The sequence below is a fragment of the Notolepis coatsorum genome (genome assembly GCF_963971535.1).
Source record: "Notolepis coatsorum genome assembly, chromosome: 2".
In the NCBI taxonomy this organism is placed as follows: Eukaryota; Metazoa; Chordata; class Actinopteri; order Aulopiformes; family Paralepididae; genus Notolepis; species Notolepis coatsorum.
The window spans coordinates 77,091,265-77,108,051 of NC_140166.1; the positions used below are offsets into that span (position 1 = coordinate 77,091,265).

Sequence of the window (16,787 nt, forward strand, 5' to 3'; positions counted from 1 at the left end):
CCCATATTTATTTTGTCATACACAATGTATCTATTGGTTTATCTAATGAAGACCGTTGTGTAGAATAGAATTCTCATCCAGCAGACAGCTTTCAGAGCGTTGCCTAACTCCCTACATATAGGAACACACATCGTTGTCATTATTAGACCTGCTTGGTTTCATAAAATATTTGTTAAGGTTAGCTTGTTTGGCCATCTCTCTCTCGCTCGTATAGCCGTTTGCCGTTATGGTGGCCAGGCGTGAATATTAAAGGCAACCAAATTTCTCTGATTGGCCGCGCCCCCACGCGCAGGCAAGCGCAGTCGTCCCACGTCCCAAATGAAATCCAAGGAGCGCAAGCGAGCGGCAGCGCGGGCAACCAACTTGTGGCTGCTGTTCCAACGCACTTGTGTTGGGCTGCGGTAGCAGTGGAGCGCTATGAAATGCGCTGAACTAGAAAGCGTAACGTTATTATGTTTCGCGTTTTTAACAACCAACTACCAGATTCACTCGTGTATAAACAAAGCCCATACAGTTATGAAATGCGCTGAACTAGAAAGCGTAATGTTATTATGTTTCGCGTTCCATTGATTAACGCCATTACCTGCTGTGCTGTAGGAAGCAGAGGTACAGTAAGTTACAGTAGGTGTAGGTTACATGTTTAATCAAAGCCCATACAATTTTTTAGATGAATGATTGTGGATATAATATAGAAAACACAATGGTGAGTGAGAAATATATCTCCAGTGATAAAACCCAGTGCTCTATGTCTCTATGATACACAGCGTGGATGGGCTTTCAGAGGGAGAGGCATGACTTCGCGACAGCCATATTAGACACTCACTGTACATCAGTGTGGAACTGTAACGTTATATGTTATTTCGCCCGTGGAGGCTGCTGAGCCTGAAGCGCCAGCGGGGCGACGCGGTGGTTTATCCCCGGCTTCCGTGCGCCGCCGCCGGCTTGACTCGGTCCAGCTCCAGCAGCAGCGGCCGTGCTCCGTTGTAGAACGAAGCCCTTCAATGACAGAGCTCTCATATTTTGCGAATGCATAAACTATATCTTAAATTATGGCTATGTGTCTAATATGGCTGTCGCTTATCAATGACTTCGCGACAGCCATATTAGACACATCGCCATAATTTAAGATATAGTTTATGCATTCGCAAATATGAGAGCTCTGTCATTGAAGTGGGTGGTGACAGCATTACTAACAGTAGCGATTTTTATTGTTTTGTCATGACCAAACATAATCCCAACATAGATAGGAGGTGTACTGTATGTCAAATGTCGGTCATGTGGTGGAAGAGTTTAGTACAGTCACACAACAGAACACCGCTGTAGTACAGTCACACAACAGAACACCGCTGGTTCGACCAGCGCTTCTGCCGCGCCGCAAGGGCGTGTGCTAGTGGATTGATTGATTGGCCGTGTGGCCAATCAGAGAAACGCTGAACACAAGTTGGTTGCCTTTAATATTCACGCGGCCAGGCAGGCTCAATACAAAAGAAAGAAAAAAAACATTCAATCCGAGCGCGCTAGCCGCGCTTTATCAGAGTGAAGCAACAATGAAACGAATGTAACGATTGTTTCGTTCATCGCATAGGCTATTTAATTTTAGCCTATTTTAATACAATTCAAATTGTGCTTAGAGGGAATTATTTTCACAGGACATTATGACCGGAGAGATTTAAATATGTCGGACTTCAACAGATTTTCCCCGGTAAAAAAACTGTAATTACCGGACAACGGAAACCCTGATACCGGTATGTACATTTGTGATTTATTTTTATATATATATATATATATATATATATATATATATATATATATATATATATATATATATATATATATATATATATATATATATATATATTTTTTTTTTTTGAAAGTCCACACAAGTGTGTTTTTGATTGATCTGTAAACAAAGACAGAAAATAAACTATTCATCATCATCATCAAACATTGGCGAATAAAGTGATTTTAGATTTTCGGGAATACGATACAAAAATCACGTGCAAATTTTCTGCAGTGCTCAGGCAGCAGGTCAGCTCTCAAGGTGAAATGAAATGATTGCGGACGCCTGACTCTCTGCCCGGTCCACTGGCTGGTCGAGATGAGGGGCCGCCTGACTCTCTGCCCGGTCCACTGGCTGGTCGAGATGAGGGGCCGCCTGACTCTCTGCCCGGTCCACTGGCTGGTCGAGATGAGGGGCCGCGTGACTCTCTGCCCGGTCCACTGGCTGGTCGAGATGAGGGGCCGCCTGACTCTCTGCCCGGTCCACTGGCTGGTCAAGATGAGGGGCCGCCTGACTCTCTGCCCGGTCCACTGGCTGGTCGAGATGAGGGGCCGCCTGACTCTCTGCCCGGTCCACTGGCTGGTCGAGATGAGGGGCCGCCTGACTCTCTGCCCGGTCCACTGGCTGGTCGAGATGAGGGACCGCCTGACTCTCTGCCCGGTCCACTGGCTGGTCGAGATGAGGGACCGCCTGACTCTCTGCCCGGTCCACTGGCTGGTCGGGATGAGGGGCCGCCTGACTCTCTGCCCGGTCCACTGGCTGGTCGAGATGAGGGACCGCCTGACTCTCTGCCCGGTCCACTGGCTGGTCGAGATGAGGGGCCGCCTGACTCTCTGCCCGGTCCACTGGCTGGTCGAGATGAGGGGCCGCCTGACTCTCTGCCCGGTCCACTGGCTGGTCGAGATGAGGGGCCGCCTGACTCTCTGCCCGGTCCACTGGCTGGTCGGGATGAGGGGCCTTTCTGTTCCAGTCTAATAACTCTAATGGGGCCAGAGTTGTAGGTCCCTGGGTCCCCTGGCTGGAGACCCCGACCGTATGACGTCCAGAAACCCAACCCCATTCATTGCAGCTCGTGGGCGGAGAGTGAACGCGCTCTGCACAGCAGGGTCAAGCAGCAACTCCCCCGACCAACACTATCAAAACACACATATATACAGTATGAATACACACATAAACACAAATGAGCAGGCACATGGATGTTTGGATGTTAATATGCTCACACACAATGCACACACACACACACACACACACACACACACACACACACCCACCCACACCCCTCTTTTCTGAGCAGCAGAATTAACGAGGCCGGCTGTAAATCTGCCGGTGTGCAGCTTGAGTTATGAGGTCTTCGTGGTCACGGCTGGGAGTTAATGTGGGGTTCCCTTTGGTGTGTGTAATCTCTGACCCTCCTGGCCCCAGGCACGCTGCTGGCCGGCGGGGGAGGGGGGGAGGGGCGTGGCGGTCGTGTGGTCCCAGGGTCACGGAAGCTGCTTGTGACTGGAACGTCATTGGTTCAAAGCCCTGGACCAGCAGGGGAAATTGGCGAATAATGAGTAATGCTCTACCCCTCCCCTCCCTTAACGGCTACCACCATTTGAGCAAGGCACTTAACCCCCAACTGCTCCGGCGTCTCAACAGGGTTGCCAGATGTACAATAATTATCACATTTGTGCAATAGATTTGCCCTCTGTACGATGTATGATCAATAATGCCAAAAGTCCCGTAATGTACGATAGTTTGACCACAAGCCTTGACTGTCATTATCACAGACCTGCTCCCTTTTCAAGCCAATCAGATTCTCCGTCTCTAAATACTCTCCTCCCACCACCAATCACAATTCAGAAGCGTTGTTTTGACAGACTCACGTTCATCACCACAACAAGCAGAGTTTGTACGAGAGATCAGCTTACTGCTGCATTCATGTGAAAAACGGTAAAGAAAATTAGCGCTGAACAGGAAGGTGAGGACAGAGGAGGAGAGGACATGGGTGCTGAACAGGAAGGTGGGGACAGGAGAGGTGAAGAGGAGGGCAGAGTCGTTGTTGGAACCATAGATATAATAGAACACTAGATAGCTTGCCCGCGCTGCCGGCCAATGGAGAGCGACGTCACTGAACCGCCGCCATCTTGGGAGGGTCAGCCTTGAGTGAGAGTGAGTGAGCTGCACAGACAAAAATACTCATAACTCGCTGAAATATTGACGGATTTACAAACGGTTTGGTTTATTACAAGCATTATTAACGTGGCTATGATTCGAGCGGTTTGTAAAAAAAAACATCTTTAAAATCTTTTTTTTTATAAGTATGCAGTATCATAACTACATCTTTGATGTTTATAGCAAACCAACCCGTTTGTAAATCCGTCAATATTTCAGCGAGTTATGAGTATTTTTGTCTGTGCAGCTCACTCACTCTCACTCAAGGCTGACCCTCCCAAGATGGCGGCGGTTCAGTGTCGCTGGTGACTCCGCCTTAAGCTATCTAGTGTTCTATATATATATATCTATGGTTGGAACAGTCAAAAAGATGTGTTGTGTGAAATGATACATTCACACCTATTCTCCTGGTCACGACTTGCAAACTAATCCTAAACCCCCGGGACCATAATTTAACAATCCCATCTGGCAACACTGCTGCTCAGTGTTGAAGCTCACAGTGGAAAGTTGCTGAAATACACTTAATCATTGTTCCATTGTAATTCATCACTGTACTATTCAGCTTTTAGTCCTGAATGGAAATATCCGCCATTTGAAGAAAAGAAAAGACACCTACCACGACGTGAATGTAAAACTCACTGTGGAATCAAGTCATTGCTAGTCCCCCATTTATTTTATTAAGTCTAGGGCTGACCCCGACTAGTCGACTAATCGATCGAAAGGAGCCGTAGTCGACTGCCAACCTCTTAGTCGAATGCAAAACATTTTTTAATAATAATCATTTTTCTTTTTTTGGATCATTCTTTCCAAAAGCAAAGAGGCCTAGAAGTGTGGCTAACGCTAATGGCACGCATACCAGTGAGGCTAACTGCCTAAGAAAACGGGCACAGAGAATTTCACCCGTCTAATGAACACACTAGACAAATATCAAGATGTATCCATCAGTGGACCAATTGCATGCTTTCGCAGAGGACAAGAAGCCTTCAGTCGACTCCTTCAGATGTTAAGCACCCCCCCACAGCCCAAATGGAATGATCCCAACCAGTCGACTATCTGCAAATTCTGGCCAATCAAAGTCGACTATACAAATCCTTAGTCGGGGACAGGCCGTAATTAAGTCATTTATTTTGTATATATAATATATACTAAATATAGGGTCTTCTGTATTTGAGGTAGAAAATATTTGTATTTACAGTAATTATATTTATTTCCAAAATGAATGCACACCATTTTGGAACAATAACAAAACAATCTAAACCTTGTCTCCTCCTCTTCCATCCCTCCACCTCCCTGCAGACACCATGGTCAGGCACCTCCAGTCGGTGGACGCTTGCCGGAGCTTTTCCGAGTTCCGCCAGGAGGCCAGCATGCTCCACTCCCTGCAGCACCCCTGCATCGTGGCCCTGGTGGGCATCAGCATCCACCCGCTCTGCTTCGCTCTGCAGCTGGCCCCGCTGGGCAGCCTGAACACGGTGCTGGAGGAGAGGCACAGAGGTAAGAGACCGGGTCCCACCAGTCAACTACACAGCCTCAACATGGTGCTGGAGGACAGGCACAGAGGTAAGAGACCGGGTCCCACCAGTCAACTACACAGCCTCAACACGGTGCTGGAGGACAGGCACAGAGGTAAGAGACCGGGTCCCACCAGTCAACTACACAGCCTCAACACGGTGCTGGAGGACAGGCACAGAGGTAAGAGACAGGGTCCCACCAGTCAACTACACAGCCTGAACATGGTGCTGGAGGACAGGCACAGAGGTAAGAGACCGGGTCCCACCAGTCAACTACACAGCCTCAACACGGTGCTGGAGGACAGGCACAGAGGTAAGAGACCGGGTCCCACCAGTCAACTACACAGCCTCAACATGGTGCTGGAGGACAGGCACAGAGGTAAGAGACCGGGTCCCACCAGTCAACTACACAGCCTCAACATGGTGCTGGAGGACAGGCACAGAGGTAAGAGACCGGGTCCCACCAGTCAACTACACAGCCTCAACACGGTGCTGGAGGACAGGCACAGAGGTAAGAGACAGGGTAAATGGCTAAATGGCTGCTTTTTTATATAGCGCTTTTATCCAAAGCGCTTTACAATTTGTTACTTACATATTACCCATTCACACACCGACGGTGGAGGCTACCATGCAAGGTGCCAACCTGCTCATCGGGAGCAATTAGGGGTTAAGTGTCTTGCTCAAGGACACATCGACACGCTGCCCAGGAGCGGGAATCAAACCGGGAACCTCCGGATTGCCAGACGACTGCTCTACCTCCTGAGCCACTGTCGCCAGGCACAGAGGTAAGAGACCGGGTCCCACCAGTCAACTACACAGCCTCAACACGGTGCTGGAGGACAGGCACAGAGGTAAGAGACCGGGTCCCACCAGTCAACTACACAGCCTCAACACGGTGCTGGAGGACAGGCACAGAGGTAAGAGACCGGGTCCCACCAGTCAACTACACAGCCTCAACACGGTGCTGGAGGACAGGCACAGAGGTAAGAGACCGGGTCCCACCAGTCAACTACACAGCCTCAACACGGTGCTGGAGGACAGGCACAGAGGTAAGAGACCGGGTCCCACCAGTCAACTACACAGCCTCAACACGGTGCTGGAGGAGAGGCACAGAGGTAAGAGACCGGGTCCCACCAGTCAACTACACAGCCTGAACATGGTGCTGGAGGACCAACTAGTCAGGAGGGGGAATAATTATAGGGATGTACAGTAGCTAGAAACACATGCTAGGTAGGATTGAATGGTAAATAATAATAATAATAATAATAATAATAATAATAATAATAATAATAATAATAATAATAATAATAATAATAATAATAATAATAATAATAATAATACACTTTATTTGTATAGAACCTTTCATACAAGATTTGCAGCTCAAAGTCCTTCACAGCAGCAAAAAAGACCGGCATAAGATGAGCACAAAATTGGCAGATCAAGAGCAATGCATAGTGCAGACATAAATTGAGAATCATCATAATTGAACATTAAATCACACAGTTTTCCTATTAGGATCTAACATCTCAATAGGCCTCTTTGTTTACCGTTTGATTATCACACATAACACAGAGCAAAATAGAATAGACAGAGTAAAATAATGCAATAGTGCAGTAAATGGACTGCCTTCATGTAGTGCTTTTAACCAAAGCGCTTTACAATTTACAGTATGCCTCACATTTACCCACTCACTTACACATTCACGCACCGACGGCGGAGGCGACCATGCAAGGTTGCCAACCTGCTCATCGGGAGCAGTTAGGGGTTTAAGTGTCTTGCTCAAGGGCACTTCGACATGGAGGAGGAGGCGGAATCGAATCGGGAACCTTCAGATTACCAGACGACCGCTCTACCTCCGAGCCACTGTCGTGATTTGGGGCGTATCTAAAGCTTGATAACAGTAGTTATATGTCTGTGATGTGCTTCAATGAGCCCGAGTCCCACTACGAGATTAAAAATAAATCTAATTTGAAACGTTTTAAGAAACTATGACCATCATCTGATTATTTGTGGGCTTGGCTCAGACACATCCTTGGTGTCCTTGGACTGACTTGGCTTAACAGCTGGAGAACTGTTGGACTCTTAACTAGTGAACCCTGCACAGAATCTGGTACACCTTTCACAAGGACTCACCTTGAATCTTAATTTGTATACGCACATTTATATTTATTGGTAATCCGCATAATCTGTTTATTTATACCAGGTTAGACTAAGACTCATAAGTATACGTACTCAGAGTATTGCACATTGTACAGAGTAGACTTACGTTAGCTATATATATATATATTTGTGCATGGGGTTGACTTAGGATAGAGTTTGTATAGTATACTGTACATACGTGCATTGTGTTATTATCATCAATATAATATACATATGTCTCACCTGTCCAGCAGATAAGACCCTTGTTTTTATGGTATGGTTTTATTCTTAATCCCAGAGGGGAAACATGGTTTGCCACCAGAGCGGATACAAATACACAAACTAAAAACAATAGCATACAGTACAAGTTACATAACACAGTAAAAAGAAGAGAAGAAGAGAGCCTCTCAACACATACAGTACAAGTAACATACAGTACAAGTTATTGTAATGGGAAATATTAAAGGACTAAACGATGAGCCGTTTACAAATCATTCACAGTCAGATCATCTGGGAGAGTGGAGCTACCACGTGCTTCCTCCGACACACGTCCAGCCAATCACCGCTTCTTTTCACCTGGCAGCGCGGATTCTCATTGAGAGGGCGTAGCGTGTGGGAGGATCACACTATCCCTCTCAGGTCCTATCCGCGCTTAGCAGGCGCCCCGACCCAACTGTAGGAGTCGCTGTTTACAACGACCCGGACCCACCCCGCCAGCTTCTCCCCCCCTCTAATACAGCCAATTGTATTAGTGTGAACGGCCAGCCAAGCTGGTGACAACCCCGGAGCTGTGAGCTGGATTCGAACAGGCGAATCCAGCTCACAGCTCCGGGGTTGGTGACGAACGCAATCTCCGCTACGCCACCTAACCGCCCTTCATTCTGAGTCATTATTAATAATAATAAGAGTTTATTTCACCGTGGCCACAAATGAAAGGACAGCCTACAGTCAGAGACAACATGTTAACACATTAGCGTCTGGCCATAGACTGACCCAGAGCGCTGTTTCAGACATATGTTAAATACACAGTTGTCAGTCATAACATAATATCAGATATGATGATGAAGGTAAACAAAAATGGTTCTCAGTCACTGGGAACAACAACAAAGAAGTTATGGCTGGGGGATGTCGGAGCGTTCTTAAAGAGACATACACACATTAACCAGTCAAGCTGGCCAAGCACTGAAAGTCACGCTGTATAACATGATGTCTCAACACAGATCTATAAGAACATGATAATATATTCCACGCCATTACATAACACAGTAAAAAGAAGAGAAGAAGAGAGCCTCTCAACACAGAGCAAGCGGTGTTCCTTAAAGAATGTAACTGCAGCAGGAACAAAGGACCTTCTCAATCGCTCAGTAGAGCATCAAGCCATCAAAAATCACCAAATGAGCTTCGCAGAGCATCAAATATATTGTTTTATTTAATATTTTATCTTGTTATTATCTACGACACATTTTATTATGTCATTTTTATTAGTATTTGTATTACCCTGCCCGTGCCTCCCCTGTGCTGCTGACCCCTGGAGTTCACCAAGGGGATTGTCTGAGTAAATGGAACATAGACATGCAGGAGTGGAAATGTATATAATGCCCACACAGGGCTTGTAAAAGCCAGTGTCTTGGAGCTTGCATTAAGTGGCCTGTGGCATTAGAACATCTCTCCTCACGTATTAATAATCCCTGTAAGACCCTCGGTTGCAAAATTACAACATCACTTTTAGCTTTTGGGGGCTGTGTGTGGCCTGTGGCATTAGAACATCTCTCCTCACTCCCTGTGGAGTAGCTCCATATTTAAAATCTTGATGAAAGGCACAAAGGCGAGATTTGACGAGGGACGTTCTAATAAGTTGACAACTGGAACCCACAGAGAAGCCTTAAGCAAAGGGGGGAAGACACCAAACTCACTGTAAGGGACAAACCTATGCAGTGTTGTATTCGAGTCACTAAATCTCAGAGTCGTGTCTCGGATAAGACCCTTGTTTTTATGGTATGGTAGGGGAAACATGGTTTGCCACCAGAGCGGATACCAGGGGCGTCGTTTTGGTATGGCAAGGTATGGCACTCGCCATACCTTGGCAAATTAAAATAAAAAAATAATAATATATATATATATTTTTTTTATAATTAAATTTTTTTATGTTGATTTAGAATTTGAATGTCAACATTATGAACGAAGCTTCGAACTATTCGGTACAGCCATAGCATGTTTTGATATTGTCAATTATCTCACTTTTACTAGGTGACTTTTACTGTGACTAACAGAAATATGCCACAAAAAAAGGAAAATGGACATACAGAAGTTTTTTTGTCAAAGGGCAGCAAAGACAAGTGATACAGGGACACAGGTAAGGTCTTACAATGGCTTAGTGATTATAACAGTGCAGTTCAGCATTCAGTAACCCATACTTTTTGTGAACGTGTTTTTGATATTACATTCTGTTGAACACACACTTCAAAACCGTACCTAAGGAAAATTGGCTCAATTGCAAAAAAAATTATAGACAGTTATGATATTACATTCTGCATAATTTGTATGCAAAATATTGTGGTTCCCTGCTTTCCCTCCGACCTCCGTCCTCGCCATACCTTGGCTTTTACTGAAATGACGCCACTGCTGAAGAGGCCGAGCCTGCGGAGGGGGCGGGCAGAGTCGGCTGTCGGATTTTGTCTTGTCGATGATAAAACAAGAGATAGGCAGCGTTGGTCACAATCTCTTCCTCTCTGGTGACAGTCACCTTGCTGTCATCAAAGTAATACCACTTTCCATCGTCCTTGTTCCGTGCATAGCTGGTATAATGTCCATCTCTAAGTCCTCCGTGGTGATTGGCCACAGCAATGAGGTCGTATCGGCTTGGAGGCTCCCTGTTGGTCAGGCTCTTCCCCAGCAGACACGCAGATAAGTCGAGGTCCCTCAGTGGGAAGTCGACGATGCTGTCAAGCTTCTCTCTGGAGAACTTGGTGTAGGAGAACCTCTTGAGATGGATGATGAGGACCTCTGGCAGAGACCACAGATCCAGCTTCTTAGTGGCCAGCTGATGTTTCTTACACAGAGGACAATACCATGTACCAATACCATCCTCCTCCAGGGTCTCTACAGAAGTAAACAGCTGGATACACTCCTGCAGCTGAACCGTGGTGTGTTGCTTCCTCATGCTGGAATGTGTCATGTATTTCTCAGCTTCATTCTCGTTGTAGAACCTCTTCTTCACGTCAGGGTCCCAGTCTATGGCCACGTACGGCGGAGAGCTGAAGGAGAAGGCGCTCTCTCCTTCACCCGTCCATCGCTCTGTGGTTCCGTTGGAGTTCACCACCTGGATGGAGAAGAGACACCTCTTCCTTTTACCGCTGCACACCTTCCTCTTAGCCGGCTGCTCGTTGGCTAGCGGGCCAGGAGAACAGGCCTCTTCCTTCTTCTCCTCCTCCTCGTCATTTTCGCAAGGCTGCCACTCTGCCCCCTTTAGGTCTATGAATGGTACTGCGCTAGAAATAGCGTTAGCGTTCCCGCTCGTGTTAACATCGTTAGCTGCAGCGGTAGAGTTACTGCTAGTGTTAGCAATGGTGTCCGTGCTGGTGCTAGCGGTGGCGCAGATGGCAGAGGAGGAAGGGCTGTCTTCCATCCTCGTCACGTTATTGGCCTCCTGCTCGGCGTGCTCCAGTGAGGGCTGAGTTTTGGTGGGATCAGGGTGGGGCTTGGTTATAGCAGAGCCATCTGGTTGGCTGTCAGCCTGTCCGTCAACACAGCAGTTGTCTCTGTGGGAGGGGCCTGCTCTCTCCCCATCCTCTTCCCCCTCATCGTCACTGACACCGTTGGTCTGAGTCTTATACAGCTCCTCCTCTTCCTCCTCCTCCTCTTCCTCCACCTCATCCGAAGGGTCAGGGGCTCGTACGTAGCGCGCCAGTCTCTGTAGGAATATGGCATACAGAGCCTCTGTGTTACACCGGCTGCGAGGTACAGCCATCAGCAGAGGGTATCCGAACAGGGAGGTCCCAGAGCCATAGTCCCTGTAGTGAGAACGCTCCCGCAGGTAGAGAGCCAACACCACCTCCTCTCCATCCTCCTCCACACAACCTCTACTCAACTCATAAACAAAGATGTCATCGCTGTCCAGAATACAGCTGAGGGCCTCGTCAACGTGGTAGATCTTATAGAACCAATGGTTGAACACGTCTGCTACCACCATCTGGCCGGCTGGTACGCTGGTCATCACTGAGAGGGCAGAGCAGAGGTCGGATACCTTGCCTGCTTTAGGGACCACCACACGAAGCCGTACAGGCTTGGCGGTTGGGTCCAGAGAGACAAAGAAAACCTCCATGACTCTGTCCTTACTGACGGGGAGCGGAACACTCAGGCAACAGAAGGGGTCGAAGGTCACAGAGCCCTTGTGGCACTCTGGGCAAACCAGCGTTGACTTAAAGAGGCCGTGGAATGTGTCGACGATCACTGAGTCGTTACGGCGACGATGGTTCCGCCATGCCTCCTCCGCCACTTCCTGGTCGGGACGTCCGTCTGCGTCCCGTTGTTCTATGTACTCTTTGTTCCTGACTCTGTTGAGGTCTTCCTGCAGTCCGTCCAGCAGGAAAGAGAGCAGCTCCTGGCAGTCATGCTGCTGGTAACCCTGGAACTGAGAGGCAAAGTGTCCCACCTTGGTCTTGAAGATCTGCGGCACCACAGAATAGTGTCTTCCAGACCACATCTGTTTAATAACATCGGCGTACGTCTCTGCTATCTCTCCCTTCATACCCAGAGGGTTGGTGAAGTTCAACTCCTCCTGGTACAAGTTACGCAGGAAATACTCTGTCAAGGGAGGGGTGTTACTGAGACACTGTAGAGCTGAGTTCATGAAGCAGGTATTCCCCAGGTTGGTCAGACCACAGACACCAGGCTTGCCACAGTACGGGTCCTGCTCCTCCGCCGAGTTCCTCATGATCCGAGGTCTGGAACTGGGCCAGGTGCAGTCAGCGTTCATCATCATGTCCATGATCAATGTCTTTCCATGGCTAAACGGCAGGCGAGGCATCTTGTTTGAGAAATGGTTTCAATCTATGTTGTTTAACAGTTGATCTGTTCAGTCTTGTTCAAAAAAGTCCCGTTCAGATAACAGGACTAACTTTGTTGGAGCGGAGCGCGAGCCAACGTTCGTTGATAAAGAAAAATTATGTCCACCCCCACTCCAGTGTAAAACAAAGATATCCAAATGGATGGTCCAAAGATGCACACTGACCTGGCTGAGAGAATTGCTGAATATAGAAATGTTCTAGACGGTTTGGTCATGACATCACCACAAATGTTCTAGAATGTTCGGCTATGACATCACCACAAATGTTCTAGAATGTTCGATGTTCTAGAATGTTCGGCTATGACATCATCACAAATGTTCTAGAATGTTCGACCATGACATCATACTGTGACATCACAAATGTTCTAGAATGTTCTATTATGACAATTATATAATACAATAACCTAAATATTTTTTATATTTTATTAGTATTTGTATTACCCTGCCCGTGCCTCCCCTGTGCTGCTGACCCCTGGAGTTCACCAAGGGGATTGTCTGAGTAAATGGAACATAGACATGCAGGAGTGGAAATGTATATAATGCCCACACGGGGCTTGTAAAAGCCAGTGTCTTGGAGCTTGCATTAAGTGGCCTGTGGCATTAGAACATCTCTCCTCACGTATTAATAATCCCTGTAAGACCCTCGGTTGCAAAATTACAACATCACTTTTAGCTTTTGCTGTGTGTGGCCTGTGGCATTAGAACATCTCTCCTCACTCCCCGTGGAGTAGCTCCATATTTAAAATCTTGATGAAAGGCACAAAGGCGAGATTTGACGAGGGACGTTCTAATAAGTTGGCAACTGGAACCCACAGAGAAGCCTTAAGCAAAGGGGGGAAGACACCAAACTCACTGTAAGGGACAAACCTATGCAGTGTTGTATTCGAGTCACTAAATCTCAGAGTCAAGTCTCGAGTCCCCAGTGTTCGAGTCCAAGTCCGAGTCACCAAAGAAGAGCCCGAGTCGAGTCTCCATTACCCTAGTCCGAGTCTGAGTCCGAATCCGAGTCATCAAGGTTGAGTCCACTCCACTCTGGCAGTCAAAGAGCTGACATACAAATAAAAAAAGGTCTACATTAAACCTAAATGACACAGCGGTCACCACCGAAATAAAATAATGTTACGGTATTAAATATAGCCATCAATATCTTATGCAAAATGATTAGGGCCTATAAGAAATAAAAAATAAATAACTGTATTCATCAATTAACAAATCAGAGTCCTCGTCTGCACCTTCCGAGTCCGAATGCAGTCAATGCTCGAGTCCGAGTCATCGGTGCTCAAGTCCAAGTCAAGTCACGAGTCCTGAAAAAATCAGTCCAGGACTCTGACTTGAGTATTACAACACTGAACCTGTGTGTAATATTTGACATTTTCCTCTTAAAGGAACACTCCAACATTTTGGGAAATTAGCTTATTTGCCATCTACCCTGGAGTTAGACAAGAAGATGCATACCTTTTTCTTCTCTGTGCATGCAGTAGGAGTAGGAAGACGTTGGGAACTAGGCTAATGGAGGAACCTACTTCCAGTGACTGACGCTAAGCTAGGCTAACAGTGCGCGTCTTCCTACTCCTACTGCATGCACAGAGAAGAAAAAGGTATGTATCTTAACACTAGTTCCCAACGTCTTCCTACTCCTACTGCATGCACAGAGAAGAAAAAGGTATGTATCTTAACACTAGTTCCCAACGTCTTCCTACTCCTACTGCATGCACAGAGAAGAAAAAGGTATGCATCTTAACACTAGTTCCCAACGTCTTCCTACTCCTACTGCATGCACAGAGAAGAAAAAGGTATGCATCTAGCGTTGTGTCTGCAGGCTCTGGTGGAGGGTGGAGTGTGATTCTGTCGTGTTACAGGCTCCACCTACATTATGTTGTGTGTGTTACAGGCTCCACCTACATTATGTTGTGTGTGTTACAGGCTCCACCTACATTATGTTGTGTGTGTTACAGGCTCCACCTACATTATGTTGTGTGTGTTACAGGCTCCGCCTACATTCTGCTGTGTGTTACAGGCTCCACCTACATTCTGCTGTGTGTGTTACAGGCTCCACCTACATTCTGCTGTGTGTGTTACAGGCTCCGCCTACATTCTGTCATGTGTTACAGGCTCCACCTACATTATGTTGTGTGTGTTACAGGCTCCACCTACATTATGTTGTGTGTGTTACAGGCTCCACCTACATTATGTTGTGTGTGTTACAGGCTCCACCTACATTATGTTGTGTGTGTTACAGGCTCCGCCTACATTCTGCTGTGTGTTACAGGCTCCACCTACATTCTGCTGTGTGTGTTACAGGCTCCACCTACATTCTGCTGTGTGTGTTACAGGCTCCGCCTACATTCTGTCATGTGTTACAGGCTCCACCTACATTATGTTACAGGCTCCACCTACATTCTGCTGTGTGTGTTACAGGCTCCACCTACATTCTGTTACAGGCTCCACCTACATTATGTCGTGTGTGTTACAGGCTCCACCTACATTCTGTTACAGGCTCCACCTACATTATGTCGTGTGTGTTACAGGCTCCACCTACATTCTGTCATGTGTTACAGGCTCCACCTACATTATGTTACAGGCTCCACCTACATTATGTCATGTGTTACAGGCTCCACCTACATTCTGCTGTGTGTGTTACAGGCTCCACCTACATTATGTTACAGGCTCCACCTACATTCTGTTACAGGCTCCACCTACATTATGTTGTGTGTGTTACAGGCTCCAGCTACATTATGGTGTGTGTGTTACAGGCTCCACCTACATTCTGTTGTGTGTGTTACAGGCTCCACCTACATTCTGTTACAGGCTCCACCTACATTCTGCTGTGTGTTACAGGCTCCGCCTACATGCCCCTCGGCCACATGTTGACATTCAGGGTAGCCTATCAGATTGCAGCAGGACTGGCGTACCTTCACAGGAAGAACATCATCTTCTGTGACCTCAAATCTGACAACATCCTCGTCTGGTCTCTGGAGGTATGTATAATGATAATAATAATAAACTTCATTTGTATAGCACCTTTCATACAAGAATTGCAGCAGTGAAGAAGTGCTTCACAGTAGCAAAAAAAAGACAGGCATAAAATGAGCACAAAATTGACAGATCAAGAGCAATGCATAAAGTCTAAAATCATTCATCATCATTTAATCAACATTAACCTCTTAACGTATACGTGCCGTTTTGCCCTTGCACACAAGTCACGACACTTTACGAGCGTCTAGGGGCTCGGGCTGATTTTTTTGCCAAATATAATATGCCGTTCGAAAGATCTATTTGTTGCCGTTCGAACACCACCTCACTCGACCAAATCCGTGCCTCGGTTCTCGACTTACAGGACGATATGTCAGGCTAGCGTCTTTTTACGCGGCACACGTCAGATGACCACCCCGGACTCCGGACACTCCAGAACTGCCAATCATCCGCTGATGGCGAGAATTATTGGTCAGCGTTGTAGCCAATGAGTACCTTTCTAATGATACCACATGTGGGGAGGTGCAAATACAGGAAGTAGGTGAAAGTTGACGAGCGAAAACGAGAAGTGAATCACACTTCTGAATGAACGGCCGTGGATGAGGAAATGGATTTTGGAGAGCTTTCTTTTTGTCGCCGGTTTTACTCTAAGACCCATTTCTGAACGTATTTTTATCAAATTTGGACCTGTACTACATAAGACTTCAGGCTATGGAACCGCAGTGTTTTCCAGCTTATATCTCTGGAATATTGGAATATGGAATCTTGCAACCACTAGAGAAAAATGTGAGTATTCAAGTTCAACTCAAGTTCAGACCTCTGTTACTCTATTTCATTAGCACTAAAAGTGATTTTCCTTTTTTGCGTTAGTAACTTCAGAATGTTATCTTTCAAAAAAGTGCTATATGTATAAAGTATAAAGCTAAGCTTTGCAAAAAAAGTATGCAGTCAAGTTAAAGTAAAAAAATTTACACTTTTCTGAGTGCCTGTTAACACTTTGAGTGCCACGCCGGGTTTTCCTTTTTACCCCCTTGATGCCACGGTCCACTTCAATGTTAACGTTAATATCGCCTAATCTATGTTTTAAATTATGGCTATGTGTCTAATCTGCCCGTCGCTTATCAAAGAACACTTTTCCAGTCAGTGCTGTCAAGGCAGATTG

The 16,787-nt window shown here is 46.6% G+C and overlaps 2 protein-coding genes across 2 annotated transcripts in view; one reads left to right on the forward strand and one right to left on the reverse strand.

Annotated features, from left to right (window-relative positions):
• Window positions 1-16,787, forward strand: part of lrrk1 (leucine-rich repeat kinase 1) — a 281,804-nt gene that overhangs the window by 185,729 nt on the left and 79,288 nt on the right. The window contains 2 exon segments of the mRNA XM_084308234.1: window positions 5,234-5,431; window positions 15,491-15,630. Coding sequence (XP_084164360.1) covers window positions 5,234-5,431; window positions 15,491-15,630 — 338 coding nt within the window.
• On the reverse strand, window positions 10,190-12,574 carry LOC311248875 (ubiquitin carboxyl-terminal hydrolase 11-like; the record flags this gene model as incomplete). The annotated part of the gene is made up of 2 exons (XM_084338104.1): window positions 10,190-11,043; window positions 11,137-12,574. 2 exons carry the CDS (start codon window positions 12,572-12,574, stop codon window positions 10,190-10,192), a joined length of 2,292 nt encoding a protein of 763 aa, XP_084194230.1.